The sequence below is a fragment of the Esox lucius genome, chromosome 6 (genome assembly GCF_011004845.1).
Source record: "Esox lucius isolate fEsoLuc1 chromosome 6, fEsoLuc1.pri, whole genome shotgun sequence".
NCBI classification, from domain to species: Eukaryota; Metazoa; Chordata; class Actinopteri; order Esociformes; family Esocidae; genus Esox; species Esox lucius.
The window spans coordinates 4,624,966-4,643,399 of NC_047574.1; the positions used below are offsets into that span (position 1 = coordinate 4,624,966).

Below are 18,434 nucleotides of genomic sequence, written 5' to 3' on the forward strand. Positions count from 1 at the left end.
TTGAAGGCAATTGGTTTGCACATGAGCTAATTCAGGATTGTAGGCAAGGCATACAAGAGTACTGGAAAAACATAACCCAAAGACACAACTAATGTGGAAAAATTTAAAGGTGGGGTTGACTTCTGTAGAGGTAATGTATATTAAACTTCATTGTTGTGCAAGAATAAGGACCGTTTTCATCATTATTGTAAATATGCAAAGAACACATTCATATTTACAGTAACAACATGGGAGCAATTAGCATCAATCGTCTTGGTCAGGGAACAGAGAAGGATTTTCTTAAATTGTTCCCTCTGAGATTAGAACCATGCTGATTGGTTTTGACCAGGATAATGTCTAAGTCAGAACTTGTACACATTCACTATTACAGTCCAGTACTTTTTATTGACCGCCATTGTCTACCAGAAGCCTAGTTGCTATAAAAGCCCAAATAGGCTCAGCATGTGAAGGTACCACTGTACCTCCCTGCCAAAGCGGTTTCTGAATGGCTCTCACCTGCAGGAGAAAAGCGGTCTCTTAGTTTAAAGGTTTTGGAGGAACTCCAAGAACTCAAGTCATTATGACATTTCCGCAGTCATGACATACTGGAAAGAATTATTGCACGATTTGCATTATGAATTCAACACATTCTCCTTGGGCGCCATTTGTGCAAAATAAAAAATGTCAAAAGGAACTTTAGCTACGGTGGCAGGCGGACAGATAGAGGCCTTTACAGTGATTCCTCCACTGGCTTGTTTGTCCTTCATGTAACACTTACAGAATACTTAGACCTCTCTCACTATCGCCACATTTAGTTGTGTTATAGACTTGATTCATAATTGATTACATATCAAACAATCGGGACACAATACCCCTGAATGACAAAGGGAACACCAGTTTTTAGAAATCTCCACCAATTTATTGAAGATGAAAAACTGAAAAATCCCCAGACACTCCAAATTGAGCTAGACGCATCCCGTCCTTTGATCAATGTTCAGATGATCTCACCGGAGACCTCAGAGAACTGTGTCAAGGCACAGGTCTGGGAAAGGCGAAAAGTTCAATCAATCACAAGAGAAAGTGAAACGGTCTCGATACTTTCTGAAGGCACTACTTAACAGAAGGAAGCCACTGTGATTGAGTACTATCTCATGAGTGCTACTATATATAACTGCTATATGACGGGTGCTATACAATGAGTGCTTGAGAGAGAATGGAAACAGAAGACCCCCGCCCACAACCTGCTACACACCTGAAGCGAATATTGATTGTGACAGGTGGTCAAAAGTCAGGTGTTGTTTTTCTGGAGGAGCTTGGCCCTTAAAATGGAATAATCACAGCACCTATTCCTTTAACATACCCACTCACTGCCCGTATTCCAAATGGCAACCTATTCCCCATGCAGTGCACTACCTCTGACCAAGCACCACATAGGGCTACTATGCTACTCACCATCTAAAGATCTCGGGAGAACGCACAGCAAAAACAGCATGTCACAACTGAATAATCACAAAGGCTCATTATTATAAGCCCTGACTAATGCGACCCACTGACACGTGCCTTTCAGTAGGCAGAAGGGCATGCTTCCGCAGCGGCCCATAATGCACAGCACCTGAGCTAGTTGTCTGTCAAACGGGCAAATCCTGGTGCCCTAATCACAGAAACCACAAGGGCAAAGGGTGGGGGGAAACTATTCACCGTGTTGCATCAGGGACACATTTCATACATTCTGTATTTCATAGTAGCGGGACGATTTATGCAACAAGAAAACCCCCCCACATTCAACAAAACACCAAAAGGCAAAAGGACTTAACACAGTCAGGCTCATTCTGTCTCGGCTCTGTCAACTCTCAGCCCAAATGTATTTATTAATTGTCACATGAAGCGCATATAGAAATGACCAAGCAGTGTTGGCTCTGGTATATAGAATCCAGGGAACTGCCTTGACATGGCTTTCTGTTGAAGCCAGAGAACAACACGAACTCATTTAAAATCAAATGCCATACACTTATGAGCCCCTGAAGGTCAGCACGCTTTATTGTGGATTCAGAAATCTAAAGCACAAAGCAGAAATACAATTCTCAGTTTGAGCGTTAAAAGCTAACCTCATGTAGAATGTGTAAACAAAACAAAAAACAGCTTTCATGGGCTTGACAATAATAAAAGACACTGTCACTGTCTGGGATGGGGGTTGCTGAGGGGAGTTGGGTCGAAGCAAACAATGAGGAAAATAAATAGTAACAGTTGGCAGCGACTCGACATGAGGCAATGACAAAACAAAGCCAACAACAAAAAAAAAACAACAACAAGTGTACCAAAGTAATACATTTTCATGAAAATCATGCCAACCCTCAGCTTTAAGACACTCCTTGTGTAGACCCTTGTGACGGCTGCTGCGATTCATTCGGAGGGAAAAGCACACTCTGATGTGAGAGGGCAGCCCTGGTCAAAATGTAGTTCGTATGTTTGATTTCGGCATGTGATTTCGTCAAGACTTCAACTGAATCCGGGGTTACTAGTAAAGAGGTCCCACGGATGGGTTTTGGAAACCCTGGGGCGTATATATACACACACTGCATACTACTACGCAACTCTGTGTCTTTGGATTACAGCCTTTCCGACGGCCGACGATTGATGACGTTGAAGCGCGTCAGTGTTTCGGGGCCAGGCAGGCTGTCCGGCGGCACTAAGTGACCAGAGGGATGTGGAAATCGCTGTTGTCAAAGAGCAGGGGTCTCCGGGGCGGTGTGGGGTCTTTGTCGGCCTTGTGCAGCAGCTTGAACAGACCCGTGCCGATGTTCATCGGGATGCCCATGATGATGCATTCAGACACGCCTGGAACAAAGAGCGCAGACGTGGGGGGGATTAGGGCCAGTGAGGCGTTTCACCACGGCAACATACAAAAACCACCATCACTTGTGCTCGCAGCCGCCCCTTTCGGGGGGGGGGGGGGGGGGGGGCTGGGTAAGCACTCAGATTAGGGCGGTGAAGGGGGGGGGGAAGTCGACGGACGGACGTTTGCTACACGAGGGAGTCTGTGTAGGCTGTCGTGTAGCCGCGATCGTCGGGCGACGTGTCAAACTCACCGCAGACGGAGTCCTTCTGTCCGAAGTAGGCGGCGTCGAAGAGATGATCCGCAGTCTTCTCAAAGGACGCCAACATCAAGACACTCTCCTTCATCTTGGCCAGGCCGAACCGTGTGATACCCAGGATCTCACCCTGAGAAGAGCACATACATAATCTACCTGGTAACGGCCATTTCATCAGTCCCATGGGATTAAATCTCATTGTATATTACTGAACCCTATTTTGTATAACCAACACATTCTATCCATAAGCTTTTTATCAGTAAAGAAATATTGTCGAAGAGCATCGGGTTCATCCAACACGGAGACACTGATTATATTCAAAGCAGGATTGGTTATCGCAATGCTCTCATGCGAGTACAAACATTAAATAAAAATCAGTCAGTAAGAATTGAATCAGTATGCAAAAGCTTGTGCACTAATCACAGCCATGAGGGGAGAATTTTTTTTATTAAGACCCCGCAATGGCTGCTTGTTAGTTTTATTTTCGTAATTGTTTTATTGACTCTCAAGGCACCGCACAGACTCGCACCAGAGTACATCACAGATACGGTAAGACATGTGCCGTCTTCCCCTAGCCTCCCCAGGGCCACGTCTCTGGGCTGTGTTCAGATACTACAGGCGGTCTATGTCTCTGGAGAAGGCCGCATGGGAACCAAGCGCCTCAGAAAACACAGACATTGTTGAGACGAAGAGCCTATTGAAATGTCTTAATTCAACTTCCGCAGAACCTAGTCAGGTCAGAAATGTGATTCGTTTTGTAGAGAGCCATGGATCTAGGGAAAAAAGCATTTGCGCAGAAACCATTTCTTGAATGGTTGAATAAAATATGGTGCTTTTTTTCCCTCATCTTGTCCAAAACCAACCTTATAGGACATGAGGTCTGCGAGGAGCATGACATGTCTCCTGTCAATGCTCATGCCGTGATTGATCATGGTGTACTGGATCTCATTAATAATGGTGGACCTGGCTGCCTCGATGCCCAGCGTCTTCTCAACCTGGGAAACAGACAGAAAGAGGGCTGGTGACTTCACTGCTAATCATTTGCACGTTACCAGCTCGGACAAATCTGGCCCCGAAAAGACAGATTCCTTGGTGGAGATTTGCCAAATGTGCCAGAATAATTGTAATTATTAATAACTTGGCAAACAAATTATTTACCATCACTGAGGATATGAGTCACAATAATGTAAAACATGACAACACCCAAGAGGGAGTTAAAGCTATTCATTAGTCCAAAAAGTATGACCTCACCAACCTTTATAATATTTTGTTGTTGTTTCAGTGTCAAATACATTCTTATTTGTGTGGTATAAATAAATGACTCCAGTCACATAAACAGTATACCTTTCAGTATACCTTTCTCCCCCCAAACATTTCTAATCGTTGTAAAAGCGTGGAGGCCAATTCTAATTCCAAATGCGATGACTGTATAGCTGACATTTTCCATATCAGTTTATTGGATAGGCAAATATTTTATTATGGTTGCACTGACCAACCCTAGACCTTTAATAGTCTATTTTCTTATGAAACCAAAAATTTGATTAGCTTGTCTGTTTGGGATGCACAAGAACCTTTGATTAAAGGGTCTTTTAGACACATTACCTGTGTTAAGGTTTGCAGCCCTCCGTACAGGACATCATATTTTCTCTAAAATATTTAAGTTTTTCCCTTTCTCAATAAAAAAAACCTAACTATAATCAATTAAATATTGAGTCTGTAACACAACAAAATTTGTAGAAAGTAAAGGGGTCTGAAATCTTTCCAAAGTAACGGTATCTTGAACAATGTTTAGTCAGGATTTAAACCTCATAGAAAACTTGATACAACCTTGGTCCCAGAAATGTGTTATTTGTACGGCATAAATACACAAAAGGCAAACTTTCCTTTTATACTTTCAAGGCTATCTTTGGCAGAATATGGAGCCCGATTGTAAGTCTTTAATTTAATTTAAGCACTTTGTGTAATTGGGAAGTGCCTAATTTCATAAAAACATCCTTTAAGGTCAGAAGGATTTAACCATCATCGGCATTACATTTCCAGCATCAAATTCTTAAATGTCTTGGCATAACAGCAAACGGTTTGACGTAATAGAAGCCAAGCGGGAGAACGTTTAACTTTTTGCACACATTCCCTGATGATGCATATATACGATTTTGTTCAATCGTACTGTAAGGTCTTGGCTGTGTTCCATACAGTTTTCCCTCCACATTTAACCTCACAATGACTTCCTCCGTTTCTCACGTTGACAGACACCTGAATATTTCACAGCCTGCCATCATGACTACACACGTCCCCCACGCCACCGCCCGACAATGTGACAGAACACACCTGACTAACCAGAAACACCAGTCAAGTCAATCGTTCCGATACACGTAGCGCCGACTGTCTGTCAATGTATGCAACCACACAGTCTCTGAGAACTTGGCAGCGAACTGGGGTGTGCTGCCCCCCCCCCACCCCCCCCCCCCCCCCCCCCCCCCCCCCCCCCCCCTTCGCCCCGCAACACACAAACCTGCAGATGTTCCCCTTTAAGATAAGGGCTTGAATTTGTTCTGCATGTGTGAACAGCAAACGGTCTGTCAGCTACTTTGATGTAGGTAATTGTGTATTGCCAGAAGCACCACTTCCCCGTGCATCGGCCCAGCCGAGATCCAACAAAGCCGTTCCAGAGGAAACTAATTCATTTAAATCGGCCACAGTTTGTGTTTGGAGTGGACTGGCCACTGCAGTCGAGCTGACAGCTGACAGCTGTCAGACATGCTTAAGCAAGGACATTTAACTTTATTCTGTGTAGCACCAAACTTGGTGGACCTGAAGGTTTTAATTAACACATGACGTTTTTGGTTCAGGCCAGTTCATTGGATGAAATCTTCTAATTTAATCAATAACCAATGAGATAAAGATTTAGAGTTTTTGTGGCCATGTCTCCAAAATCACATTGTCACAGCTCTGTTAAATATTGAATGGGCCAAAATATTTTAAATGGATCGCTGAAAGGAGTCATTGGATGTTATATTTTAAGAACCCATTCTTTGTTGATATTACCCTTTTGTGTTCATTACTGTTTTAAGACCAGGTAGGACAGACCCTTGCAAAGAATTGTTCCAAATGCTTGAAATGTAAAAGCTGATTTCGATTTTGCCAGAAATGTGACCCAGATATAAAAACCATCACATGTCGCTGATGTTCAAAACCCCAATTTTCCAGCCTTCCACTATTGCAGCTAAAAACACTCATCTTGTGAGTATAGATGGAGCTGGTATCAACACCCCAATCAATGGAATCATCAACCACTCAATGGGACAATCAAATCAATCAATGGGACAATCAAATCAATCAATGGGACAATCAAACCAATCAGTGGGGCGACAACCGTCGAGTTACCTCGTAGGTGTTGTTAGAAGTGGTCCTGTTGCCGTTGACTCCGTGGGTTGCCATGACACCACGCAGGTTGTCGCCCTCCACCAGGAGCTTGTACTTGTTCTTGCCAGACTGCTCGTCGATGTGAATGACAGCCCTGGCCACCTCAGGGATCCCCTGCACAACCACCTAGCAGCCGCGCAGAAGAGGCCAGGTGCCCGAAGCAGAGAATGAGAAGGCATATTAATTATAGTTGAATAGCGCAGAGGAACATGGCCTGTGGAGAGCATACAGCATGATGAAACCAATCTACTTAAATCACCCGTTATAATGTCTGCTTTAGCAGTGTCATGGTGGGAGTTTTCACACCAAGACGACAGCCCGTTCCCTCGCGGGAGAGCACGGCGCTTTCATTTGATGGCTGCATTATCCGCACCTTGGGCAGGTTGTCTTTGAGGGACTGGAGGACGTAGTACATGGAGCTCTTGCTGTTCTCCCTGGGCGACACGCAGACCACAGCCTCGCCGTGCACAGCTATGTCCCCCGGCTTCACCCGCAGTTTCGACATGCAGATGGAGTAGCGCACCGTCTCAGCGTTCACCTTAGGAGAGAGAAACGGAAAGGTCAAATGTGTCAAACACACGTAAAAAGACATGTGATTTGTAAAAATCCAAGAAATATTTTTACCTTCAATGTATGAATATTTACTGGCTTTTATTTCAATGTTCTATGTTATTATTATTTTTTGGGACAAATAAACGCTTGCAATTCTGACAAACTGCCAAGAGACGAGGTTGTTTCTTCACATGGGAAGCAGTGACACTCAGAAGATTATCCAGATTATCCAGAAACAACCATCCAAAACGAACACATGTGCACTGTAAGCAATATCCACCTTGTCTAAAATAACTAAAACCTCTCAAATACTGAAGCTAAATAAATAGAATGACTAGAACTCTTCCAGCTCAGGCACTTTAACCCTCAGTGGAACAGACGACAAGCCAACGTGCAGACTTGAATTACAAGGTCAAACAAGTGCAATTTGTCATACTTCAAAAATACGCCTTATTTTTGAAGAACCCCTTTTTAACAAAACAGACCATTAAGCCAATAGTTGGTTCAGTGAGACTTGAATATTGAACAGGTTGTTTCAAAGGAAAGAGAACATGTTACGAGTAAATAAAATAAATCTGACTTCTTTACAACACTGCTTTACGATAAATATTAAACTTAGAAATCCAGATTAATGTGTTGGGTATAAAGCATATGACATTTCTAATCTTAGAATTGCTCCATCCAGGTCTTATAACAAGAAAGTAGAAAAGTAAAATCTATCCCTCAAATGTAAGTTGATAATGATTAAAGGCGCAAATCCTGAAATCAAAATGGTTCACTCCCTTCCAGTAGGTTAAACCCATACAAATATAATGAATAGATTCATCAAATAGAAAGAGCGGTACCTCTAATCGTAGCAGCCTAATCCTCTCCAGTGACAGCTTGACCAGAATGAAACAGTCATCTGGGAGAAACACTTCTTCAATGTACTCTGAAATCTGTAACAGAAAAATACGCATTCATTTTTTTGCATTCATTATACTTTTGTTATACTTTTCAGTTTTTCACTGAACTGTTAATGCACACCTTTCCTAAATGTCTACTACAGTTTGTCAGAACTATAAAAAAAATCTCACAAGTCCTATTTTTACTTTAATACCATTTACACTATTAAAATAAACAGAAAAGCAAGTTCCTTGAGTAGAAAAATGTAGTACCGCCCATACAAAAAAACATACAAATGCTCACATGGTAACGCATCACACATAGATTGAAAGACTTTTCCAAGGCCCTAAGAAGGATTATGGATGCCCACGTGTGAGAGGGGAGCTATTTGCCAGAGTTCACATCAGCCTTCAAATTTTAGAGTGAGAACCGAGAAAACAATAAATGACTTTAGGAGTGAGCTTCCTCAACAGGACTGGTCAGGTGTCTATGTGACTGATGTGAATACAGCATATGAAACCTTTTTAAACATCTATATAACTAGCTACAATAAATGCTGCCCATTAAAGCTGTCAAAGAAACTCTCTAAAAGTGATAAACATTGGATGACATTAGGATTAATTAAAGCATGTAAAAAGAAAAATCGATTGTTTAAAGACTTTGTAAAAAATAGGACATCTAATTGTGAGGCCAAATACAAAGCATACAAAAACAAATTGACGACAATTTTGAGAAACTAAAAGGGATTATTACAATACACAAATTAAAAGATAATAAAGGAAATATGAAAACAACATGGAAAATATTAAATAACATACTAAAACCAAATTCTCAACATATTAAGTTACCTGAATATTTTGTGGACAATGAAATTGTTATTAACAATAGTATAGATGTGGCCAATGAATTTAATAAATTTTTCATTAATATTGGGGAGAATATTGCCAAATCAATAGATACATCTAACCAGAATCAAAATGATACCTGTAGAATGGAAAGTAGAATAATGCAGTCCATGTTCCTGGATGAGGTTAAGGAGAATGAAATAGCGATTATTGTAAGCAAATATGAAAATAAAACATCTACTGATAGTGACGGACTGGACATGACCATTGTAAAAAGGACCATGGACTGTATTATTAATCCTCTGACTTTTATTTTCAATTTATCTATACATTCGGGTGTCTTTCCTGAGAAGATGAAGATCGCTAAAGATGTGCATCATTTCAATAACTATAGACCAGTGTCGTTGCTCTCTGTTTTCTAAAATTCTTGAAAAGTGGTTTGCTCAAAAACTAAATATTTTTTTAGAAAAACATAAATTAATTACTGAAAAGCAATATGGCTTCAGAGCAAAAAGATCGACATCTTTGGCTTTAATTGAACTGTGAATGTGCATGTTTATGAATGAATTAATGGATAAGCATAAACATTTGCATGTATGATTTTGTGCAATAAATAAATAAATACATTTACAAGTGATTCAAAGTAAATCATTCCACTGTCTGACAGATCTAGAAAATTCCAGAACCCTGGAAATCTACACAGGACAGGTAAACCCACCACATTCCAACAAAGAGCTGACTGAATGACACTCACAGTTCTCTAAGAACCCAAGAGGAACATCAAGGGATTGACAAGGCCTCTTCTGTTCAAAGGCAATGTTTTGTGCCCTTAAGCAGAAGAACCTCATGCCAACTGTAAAGCATGGAGGCGGCGGCATTATGGTTTGGGGCTGCTTTGCTACCACAAGACCTGATCAACCTGCAATCATCTAGTCAACCATGAAGTCCATATTGTACCAGAAAATTATTCAGGTGAAGCTGAACTGAACATGGATCTTGAAGTGTTTTCTACATTGTGTCCTTTGTGCATATATTGTTCATATAACCAGTTTTGGTGTGTTAGCGATTGTGAAAAACGAATATACATGAAAGTCGTGAAAGATAGGAGCTTTTTTCCAGAAACAGCAGCGGCCCGGATTCAAACCCATGCTGCAGCAGTACATGCGACTCTGTGTAAGAGACTTAGACTGGTGGACCATTCTAAACTGTGCAATTTTACATTCAAATTTGCAGTATGTATACAGTATGAAAACGTATTGGATTGCAAAAGCCAGCAATTACTCATGAAGTGAAAAGACTCAAGTAAATCAATTTGTACTATCAATAATTATGGACGGAAATAAGCTTATAAGCTCAACCTTCAACACTTCTGCACTGAAGTAACCACTGAATTACCGATCAATAGGCTTAGTCTAAGTCAGCTCAATAAGAATAATTTAGCCTTAATTATCTCAGTCAAACGTGAGAGACTGTCAACATTCAGTCGAACCAAAAACTGTGGTTTGGATATACCTCTCCCAGAAGGGTCTTCTCAATCCTCCCTTTCACCAGGCGCCCAAAGTCAGCATCGTCATCCACATCCAGGTGAGCGCTTATTATAGGGGTGCTAAGAGGAAATGAAAAGTATATTAGGGGAAGTGAGCCGTTTAGAAACAGAGAGGCGCATCGCTCACGCAGTGTGTGAGGCAGCTGGCCTAAAACCTGCATTTCTCGCCACATCTCTCCCTTGCACATTTGCTTTTCAAGCTTGCTTTCCCTCTCCATCCTGTTTTAACTACCTTTTTTTCCCTCCCCTGCTGGCCTCGCTTCATCGCAGCAGGCAGGGGAGAGACGAACATTGAGACGAGGTTTCCTGCGTGGCTCAGCTGTGAGACCACGGTTCCAGCGCCAGGGTTAACAGGATCGATTCCCACAAAGGGCCAGTGTGAAAAACAATGAAAAATATGCCCTCACCAGGGGTCAAAGTTTAAAGTGTCAGGCCGCCGATGCGTTGGTGGGTGGCGGTAATGCCCAAAAAAATACCTTCTGGCCAAAGTGGCCGTTGAGACGCCGACCAGCAGTCAGGCGCATGGAGGGCTCTATATAGCGCAAGCATTTCATAACATGTGTCCACAAGAAAAAAATATATGTTTTCTGACGTATCCTGTTGCTGTTTTCAAAGGACGGCGGTAGTTTAGTTTCATACACTGACTCAGAATCCCTTACAATTTCATTCGACAAAGCGAGCAGTGCCATTTCGTCCACTGTAGGCCGACAGTTACGTTAACAGACATCTTTTACGCCCAGATAATTTGCGCCTGAAAATAACCCTATGTAATATCTTTACTGTACATCTAGCATACATACAAGCTTAAATTACCAAAAGACATCTGAACACCCTAAACCACCCTGGACTTGCAAATACTATTCTGGTCTTTTTCCGTAACAGTAGAAACAAGTTGTGTTATTGTTTAAAGGCTTGTGAACATTAGAGGCACTTCTATACATTGCCCCTTTAAATGATATGTTCTCAAATATCAGTGGACTTAGTATTGTAGCTGCAAAATCACGATTACCTTCTGCCCTAAACGTGGCAGCCGAATACGTTTCTGTCGAGCCAATACAGGCTCCCAGAAATACATCTATTAGGTGACGAGACATTAAACAGCATACCGCAGAGCTCACCAAACCGTTGCACTGCATGCACAACCAGATTGAGGACACATACACACTTGGAGGTGAACACATTATCCAGCACACAACCACAACTGAGCTTGTGGACACCGCGTCAACCAAGGACAACTGAGCTTGTGAACCCCAAAAAAAGGCAGCCCATTCTGGCATACCACCCACCCGTCAATCAGAATGTGCTGAGGCAATTTGCTCCGCCCTCTCAGACCATGGCGCTCCCCCGGGGCCTCTCTGCTTTTCTAAGGTGTATTGATTATGTCTCTGGGATTCTCTCTGGTCTGTGTGATAAGGGAAGAGGGGAATAAGAACCGGTAGCCAAGGGAACACAGCGGTCAGCCACGGTCATTGGCAGAGCCCCACTAAGGCTGCCTAGTCACATGGAAGCAGCCATTCAGAACCAATGACGCATGTATAATCCAAGATGGCACCCAAACCCCTCTATAGTGCACTACATTTAACCAGGGTTCATAGTTCTTCACTCGAAAATAGCGCACTAGAAAGTAAACCGTGACAATTGGGACAAATACGTACTGTATGTTTTCGCCATGGGAGAATGTGGTGATAAGCAATTTCTCTTTCTATTTTGTGTTTGCCAAATAATGTGAACTGCCCACTCAAACAGCTGCTGTTCTGGAAACTCGTGTCAAAACAATGTTGCTGACCCCCCACCTGCATCATCTGGGTTGGAGGAAGCCCCGTATTCAAAACTGTATCTTAAACAGACCGTTCGAGTATGATGTCACGCTGCTATGGAGGATGAGCAGGCCAATCAGCAGCCTATTACTCATATGACCCTCCAACTCATTAGCGCCCAACAATGGCAGGTGAGCTGGCGGACCACAAAGTGTCCAGAATTCAGCAAGGCAAAGGGCATCCCTTGTGGGCAAGTCATCACCACAGATTCCAACAAATGCAATTTCCTGCTGTGGTTGTATGTTCTAAACGTATAGCAGCTCTCAAAAGGGCACAAATAACGAGCACAAACAAGCATTTTGGGACACTGTGAGAACAATACGTTAATAATATCACAATAATCAAATTGGACAAATCTAAACTTCAGCTAACAACAATTATTTTATCTACTATAATATGAATCAGAGAAAACCTTACTCAAGTCCTGCCTTTAGTCCCTTATAATGTTTACGGACAATTCAAAATTAGCCAAACTAAAAAGTACATGTTAAAGCCATTTCCACTGCATATTATCATTCTCTCTCTTCAGACCTGGGTCACCAGGTGAATGCCATGAAGCTTCAGATTGAACCCAGGGTAGAATTTGAATAACCCTGTGACCTAAGCCAATTAAAAGAAGCCTTCTCGGGGCTTCGAGTCCCACCCACCTGATGTTCTTAGACGCGTTAATGATCTCCTTGATGCGTGGCACCCCCAGGGTGATGTTCATGGAGGCCACCCCAGCGAAGTGGAAGGTCTTCAGGGTCATCTGTGTGCCAGGCTCCCCTATACTCTGGGCACAGAGGGCTCCTACTGCTGAACCCGGCTCCATCTGAGCTCTGTGGACGGTGGCACAATCTGGGTTAAATGTAGGAATTAGCTCGGGGGAGGAATTAGCTCTCGCTACTAGTGGGTTCAAACTGGATTTTATCAGGACCAGGCATTAACGGGGGGGAAACAGACATATTCACAAAGGACATAAACATTTAGGCTCGAGGGGCATTGCTTGACCAACAAGGTTTAGAACCAGGGTCTAAAAGATGGTGTTAGCTCTGGGATCTGAGACTTCGAGGTTCAAGAAAGGTTACTTATCCCACGATGGAAGCACAGTACCTCATGTACTTGTCTCTGCACGTCTCCAGAAACCTCTCTAGCTGTGTGGGAGTGATACGGTCCAATTGATACAAAACTTTGGGCTGAAAATGATGAGAGAGTGGATAGATGATGAAATTGTTTACTGGACTGAGAGAAAGAGAGCGACTTTACAGAGAGAGAGAGAGAGACACAAACAGACAGAATTACCTCTGCAAGATTTTCTACACACAGAGTCCAATTCGTCAACAGGCCAAAATGTGCATTTGTGCATGCAGCTTGATTTAACAACCGTTCTGCTATAACATGACAATGACCTGAAGCTTCAGTCAAACCCGACTATGCAGGCCAGGATGGGGACGCCGTTGTCATGTGCACCCTGACCAGTCTTGACCATTAAAGCTGGTCTCCCAGACAAAATTGTCAGTCGCCTACTTGCTGAGTCATCCAGTTTGGCGGGACAGCCGGGTGTGGGCGAGGGTGGCAGCCTGACCTATGAGAGGACATGGTGGTGCCACACACCTCTCCATTGTGTAACTGACTTAAAAGAGGTATGAATAGGAGGGAAAGAAACCCACCTCCGTGGAGCCATTGTCATTGATGCCATATTTGTCCCTGGTCTTCTTGATTTTCTCAGATGTAGCCTTAATGAACTTCTTGATCTCCTTTTATTTGGGAAAGGAGGAAAACCGAGAGACAGATCCAGAGACCGGGAGTGAGACACAGGGGGGGCGGGGGGGAGAGGGGCGGGGGGAGGGGGTTGATAGTAAGGGAGAGATTCAGAGAAATCAAGAGAATTACAGAGATGAAGAGGATTAAAAGAGGACGCAAGAGAGGAAGAGAGAAGAAATACAGAGGTCGAAAGAAGAGTAGCGAGAAAAAGAAATAAAGAACTCAACATAGAGGAAAGGAAGAGAGAAAGGATGGAAGAGAAAGATGTTAATACTTCACTTCTCTTTTGAAATGATATTCAATGATTAATTTAACTAGATGTAGTCATCCTTACAGAAAACCAATAATAATGAAACACTTTATTATAAAAATGTCTCAAGCTTAATCTGCATCAACACAGTACATTCCTGATTGAGATGATATCTGTAACGGAGATAAACTAGCTGCAATATGTCATAAAGTGTGTAGAGAAAAGCATGAAATTATGTATTTTCAAACACAAAGATAAACACAAGCTTCAACCCAACACACTACAGACCAGAACCGCTACAGGGGTTTCTAAAACAGCCAGGTTATGTGTGACAGCCAGATAAAAATAACAGAACAGTAAACACTCATTCCATTCAGAGGGGACACATTTGACAATTAAATCCTGTCAATCGTCACTAAACTGGTGTGACAAAGTGACTCGATTGGCACAAAACAGGAAACCCAGTGCGGACGCATTCTACCATAAATATCTCAATCTGAAACATTAGCTACGTTGATCAAACCAAATCCCATAATGCAATGCACAATCCAGAGGTCAGTAAACACGCTGAACAGCCAACATTTAGATTCCACAAAGTGACAGAATGCATTATCAAACAGCGGTCCGTTGTGCGACAACATTTCATAAACACACTTGGCGTTAATGACAATACCTCCATGTATTTCTCTGAGCCCGTGTCTGTCAGTGCCTTGACAGGATGGAAGAAACAGGTGGATAAAGCTGAGGGAAAGCTTAAGGAATCTTACTTCACCTCCAATAAAGGACCCATGTGTTTCTGATGTTCCCATTACTCATTATTAAAACAATGTAATGACCAGAGACAAAAATGAATAACCTAACAAATAAAAAGATTACTAAGCGTCTATCTGTTCACTAGCCGAGTGACATTGATGGATGGGCCAATTAAATTCAAAGCACAAGTCATGAAAATCCCTGACTACGGCATAAACATGACTTGAGCAGATCCGACAGGGCCAAATTAAAAGTGTTGCAACATTCTGGAAAATAATGAGGTGACACTAATGATCAGAATATTTTCCTGAGATACCAGACAGAGATGTACAGTATCTCACAAAAGGGAGTACACCCCTCACCTTCTTGCAAATATTTTATCTTTTCATTATACAACACTGAGGAAATGACACTTTGCTACAATGTAAAGTAGAGTGTACAGCTTGTATAACAGTGTACATTTGCTGTCCCCTCAAAATAACTCAACACACAGCCATTAATGTCTAAACCGCTGGCAACAAAAGTGAGTACACCCCCAAGTGAAAATGTCCAAATTGGGCCCAATTAGCCATTTTCCCTCCCTGGGGGTCATGTGACTCGTTAGTGTTACAAGGTCTCAGGTGTGAATGGGGAGCAGTTGTGTTAGATTTGGTGTTATTGCTCTCCCTCACACTCCCTCATACTGTTCACTGGAAGTTCAACATGGCACCTCATGGCAAAGAACTCATCTTAGGATCTGAAAAAATGAATTGTTGCTCTACATAAAGATGGCCTAGGCTATAAGAAGAATGCCAAGACCCTGAAACTGAGCTGCAGCACGGTGGCCAAGACCATACAGCGGTTTAACAGGACAGGTTCCACTCAGAACAGGCCTCGACATGGTCGACCAAAGAAGTTGAGTGCACGTGCTCAGTGTCATATCCAGAGGTTGTCTTTGGGAAATAGACGTATGAGTGCTGCCAGCATTGCTGCAGAGGTTGAAGGGGTGGGGGGGTCAGCCTGTCAGTGCTCAGACCATACCAGCACACTGCATCAAATTGGTCTGCATGGCTGTCGTCCCAGAAGGAAGCCTCTTCTAAAGATCATGTACAAGAAAGCCCGCAAACAGTTTGATGAAGACAAGCAGACTAAGGACATGGATTACTGGAACTGGAATCTGGAACTGGACTGTCCTGTGGTCTGATGAGACAAAGATAACGTATTTGTTTCAGATGGTGTCAAGCTTGTGTGGTGCCAACTAGGTGAGGAGTACAAAGACAAGTGTGTCTTGCCTACAGTCAAGCATGGTGGTGGGAGTGTCATGGTCTGGGGCTGCATGAGTGCTGCCGGCACTGGGGAGCTACAGTTCATTGAGGGAACCATGAATGCCAACATGTACTATGACATACTGAAGCAGAGCATGATCCCCTCCCTTCGGAGACTGGGCCGCAGGGCAGTATTCCAACATGATAATGACCCCAAACACACCTCCAAGACAAAGAAGCTGAGGGTAAAGGTCATAGACTGGCCAACCTATTGAGCATCTGTGGGGCATCCTCAAACGGAGGTTGGGGGAGCGCAAGGTCTCTAACATCCACCAGCTCTGTGATGTCGTCATGAAGGAGTGGAAGAAGACTCCAGTGGCAACCTGTGAAGCTCTAGTGAACTCCATGCCCAAGAGGTTTAAGGCAGTGCTGGAAAATAAAGGTGGCCACACAAAATATTGACACTTTGGGCCCAATTTGCACATTTTCACTTGGGGGTGTACTGACTATTGTTGCCAGCGGTTTAGACATTAATGGCTGTGTGTGGTGTTATTTTGAGGGGACAGCAAATTTACACTGTTATACAAGCTGTACACTCACTACTTTACATTGTAGCAAAGTGTCATTTCTTCAGTGTTGTCACATGAAAAGATATAATCAAATATTTACAAAAATGTGAGGAGTGTACTCACTTTTATGAAATACTGTATGGTGTTACACGGTTCACATGGGCGGTAAGGCAGCCTTTGTGCCCAGAGGGAGACTAAACACCAGCAGTGTGTCAGCTGGGGAGATAAAACACCTTTCCCTCTGATGAACACTTCTAGCGCAGAAGGCGACACAGTGACAAATAATACAAGGTGTTTCAGATGAGAAATGTGAAATACATCCACAAAGCAAGCCCGAAGGACCAAGGCTTGGTTTCAACTCCTGCACATCACCACCGTCGCGGTCTTGGATTTTTGAGCAGTGCTTTTCCAACACATTTACGTGTCTTAAGCCCACGTATCTGAAGGTATATCACAACGAATCCAGGGAGTTTCATCACCACGACGAAAGGTAATCTGACTTGGCCCCAGCAATAATGGATAGTTTCTGACCGGTGAGGGAGTTCAATAGAAGATCGATAATATCTGACCGGTGTTCATATCATCGAAGATGTGTCAACACCTAAGTCTGTGGGCTGTGGTTGTTCATAGTCACCATATAGGTCAGGGACTTGAATGGCACCTCAGTCCATATCCAAAGCAGCCCATAAGGCCTGGTCGAAAGAAGTGCATCGCGTAAGTAATGGGGGGCCATTACAGAGGCAAACTAGGTCCTGGGCTGCAAGCCAGAGCGTAAGCCAAGACAATATTTGTTTAATTGATAAAAAAAACCTCAATGTTGATTGGCTGTTCATAATTCAGTAACGTCAACAAGCCGGAACATGGCGGTCAATAATAGAAGTCATCTAGATCACGGTCCATGTCCTGAATGGAACCCTATTTCTTGAATCTATCTGATCCCTAGCTAAAGATCGTGCACTCAGTAGGGGGACAGGGTGTGATTGGGGTGAACCCAGAAGCCGTGGTGAGTTATTTACCTCCAGGAAGCTGTCTCGACAGCACTTGAAGTCACTTCTCTTCATGATGGCCTCAGCGGTCAGGACCAACTCGTTCTTACTGAGGGCCGGCTGCTCTAGACAAGGATGGACGGACTGGGGATGGAAAAGTGACAGACAGACGGAGAGAGATGAATGGTGAAGAGGAGAGAGTGATGAAGGGACGAAGAGTAATCACGAGATGGAAAAAAAGATGGAGAGTGATGAAAAGATGGAGTGATGGAAAAACAGAGGGATAAATAGCGATGGAGTGACATGAGAAGGATGAAGCGACAAATGGCAGGATAAGGAGGATATAGAAGGAGTAAACACAAAAGGGAGGGAGGGAAGGAGGGAGCAGGGTCAGATGGACGGAGAAGAGAGGAGGAATAAAGGAGTGTAGAAGGATAAAAGGTGAGATTGGTTAGAACCACATCAAAATCAGACCACTGATTATGTTGCTAATTGTTCAACCCTGCAAGGCCAGAAAAATGCCCCGTGAGGTGAGAGGCAATAGAAAACATTTTGAATTTGCAATACTTTAGGTCCCTACAAGTAGATTATAATACAAAAGTGTGTGTGTGTGTGTGGGGGGGTTGCCTGGTAAGGGGCTTCAGAAGTGATACACAACATTTTGATCAGATTGACTGGGAAATGGAGGGCCTCTGGGGGTGAATGGCAACTACTTCACTGAACCTGCCACAAATGTGAAAACGAATGACGTTT

The 18,434-nt window shown here is 43.1% G+C and overlaps 1 protein-coding gene across 2 annotated transcripts in view; it reads right to left on the reverse strand.

The window, feature by feature from the left end:
* Positions 1-1,806: 1,806 nt before the first annotated feature.
* polr3a (polymerase (RNA) III (DNA directed) polypeptide A) overlaps positions 1,807-18,434 on the reverse strand; it is a 37,283-nt gene continuing 20,655 nt past the window's right edge. Inside the window, exons 21-32 of one of the 2 annotated variants that reach the window (XM_034292793.1) lie at positions 17,712-17,825; positions 14,803-14,838; positions 13,786-13,872; positions 13,229-13,311; positions 12,784-12,954; positions 10,286-10,379; positions 7,889-7,981; positions 6,865-7,029; positions 6,453-6,617; positions 3,932-4,063; positions 3,066-3,198; positions 1,807-2,814 (exon numbers count right to left, since the gene is read on the reverse strand). In XM_034292793.1, the coding sequence (XP_034148684.1) occupies positions 2,666-2,814; positions 3,066-3,198; positions 3,932-4,063; positions 6,453-6,617; positions 6,865-7,029; positions 7,889-7,981; positions 10,286-10,379; positions 12,784-12,954; positions 13,229-13,311; positions 13,786-13,872; positions 14,803-14,838; positions 17,712-17,825 (1,422 nt within the window). In that variant the 3' untranslated portion in view covers positions 1,807-2,665. The remainder of the gene's footprint in view (positions 2,815-3,065; positions 3,199-3,931; positions 4,064-6,452; positions 6,618-6,864; positions 7,030-7,888; positions 7,982-10,285; positions 10,380-12,783; positions 12,955-13,228; positions 13,312-13,785; positions 13,873-14,802; positions 14,839-17,711; positions 17,826-18,434) is intronic. The other variant, XM_029120465.2, reaches the window with a different exon arrangement.